Genomic DNA, 1,218 nt, shown 5'->3' on the forward strand with positions numbered 1-1,218 from the left:
GAACTCACTTTGTAGACCAGGCTGGCCTCGAACTCAGAAATCCACCTGCCTCTGCCTCCCGAGTGCTGGGATTAAAGGCGTGCGCCACCACGCCCGGCACGTTTGATTTCGAGAGAGATGAAGACTTTTATATTTGCTTTGAGTCAGAGTCTCCTGTAGCCCACACTGGCTTTGAACGCATGGTAATCTTCCGGTGTCGGCTCCCGAGTGTAAGAATGCAGATATCTGCCACCATGCCAAGCTGTGTGTGTGTGTGTGTGTGTGTGTGTGTGTGTGTGCACATGCACTTGAGTATGTGCCTGTGCTTGTGTCATGGCATACATGTAGAGGATAGGGTTGTTTGCTTACACTATGTGGGTCTTGGGGATTGAATTCAGGTCATCGGGCTTAGCAGCAAGTAACTACCCATTTAGCCATCTCACTGGCCCTGAGCTGTACACATTAAATAAGGAAATTGTGTGATATAGAGGTTCTGTTTTGCCATGTCCAGAATTGTGCCAATAAATGTAATAGCAGATGTTTGTTTGCAGTTCTTCCTGCAGCTGCAGCAGGCAGCACTGGAAGTCTTTGCAGAGAACAACGCCCTCAGTAAACTGCAGCTGGGACAGCTGGCCTCCATGGAGAGCTCGGTCTTCGACGACATGATCAACCTCTTAGAGCGTTTAAAGCTTGATATGTTGACTCGCCAAGTAGACCATGTTTTCAGAGAAGTGAAAGACGCTGCGAAGTTGTATAAGAAAGAAAGGTGTGTCCTGTGTCAGTCACCCTTTACACACGTTAGTCTGAGTCAAAGACGCCATTTCTACTCCCTGTTTTCGATTCTGTAAAATCCTCACTCCTAGTCTTGGAGATGGAACGTGGGGCTTTTCTGTATGGTAGCTCTAAGCATTGGTTCTGATGGGATCGTTCCAGAATCTATTCTTTTGAAAAATTCACTCAGAATAAATAAGTGATGGTCACTCACTTTACAAAGGAAAGTGCCCTGTGGTCTATGCCTTGTTGTGCTTGCTGTCACAACTCTCCTGCCTCTGTACCCGAGCATGGCACCTCCACACAGTTCTGCAATCAGTTTGGAAGTACCGTTAGTTTGTATGCTAAAACCAGAGCATAAGATTAACTGGTATCGCCGGGCCTGGTGGCGCAGGCCTTTAATCCCAGCACTCGGGAGGCAGAGGCAGGCGGATTTCTGAGTTCGAGGCCAGCCTGGTCTACCAAGTG

General features: G+C 48.1%; 1 protein-coding gene across 1 annotated transcript in view; it reads left to right on the top strand.

Moving 5' to 3' along the window:
* Window positions 1-1,218, top strand: part of Rint1 (RAD50 interactor 1) — a 37,179-nt gene that overhangs the window by 32,243 nt on the left and 3,718 nt on the right. Inside the window, exon 12 of the mRNA XM_021190826.2 lies at window positions 531-745. Within this exon, the coding sequence (XP_021046485.1) occupies window positions 531-745 (215 nt within the window). The remainder of the gene's footprint in view (window positions 1-530; window positions 746-1,218) is intronic.

Source organism: Mus pahari, chromosome 2, assembly GCF_900095145.1.
Source record: "Mus pahari chromosome 2, PAHARI_EIJ_v1.1, whole genome shotgun sequence".
Lineage (NCBI taxonomy): Eukaryota > Metazoa > Chordata > Mammalia > Rodentia > Muridae > Mus > Mus pahari.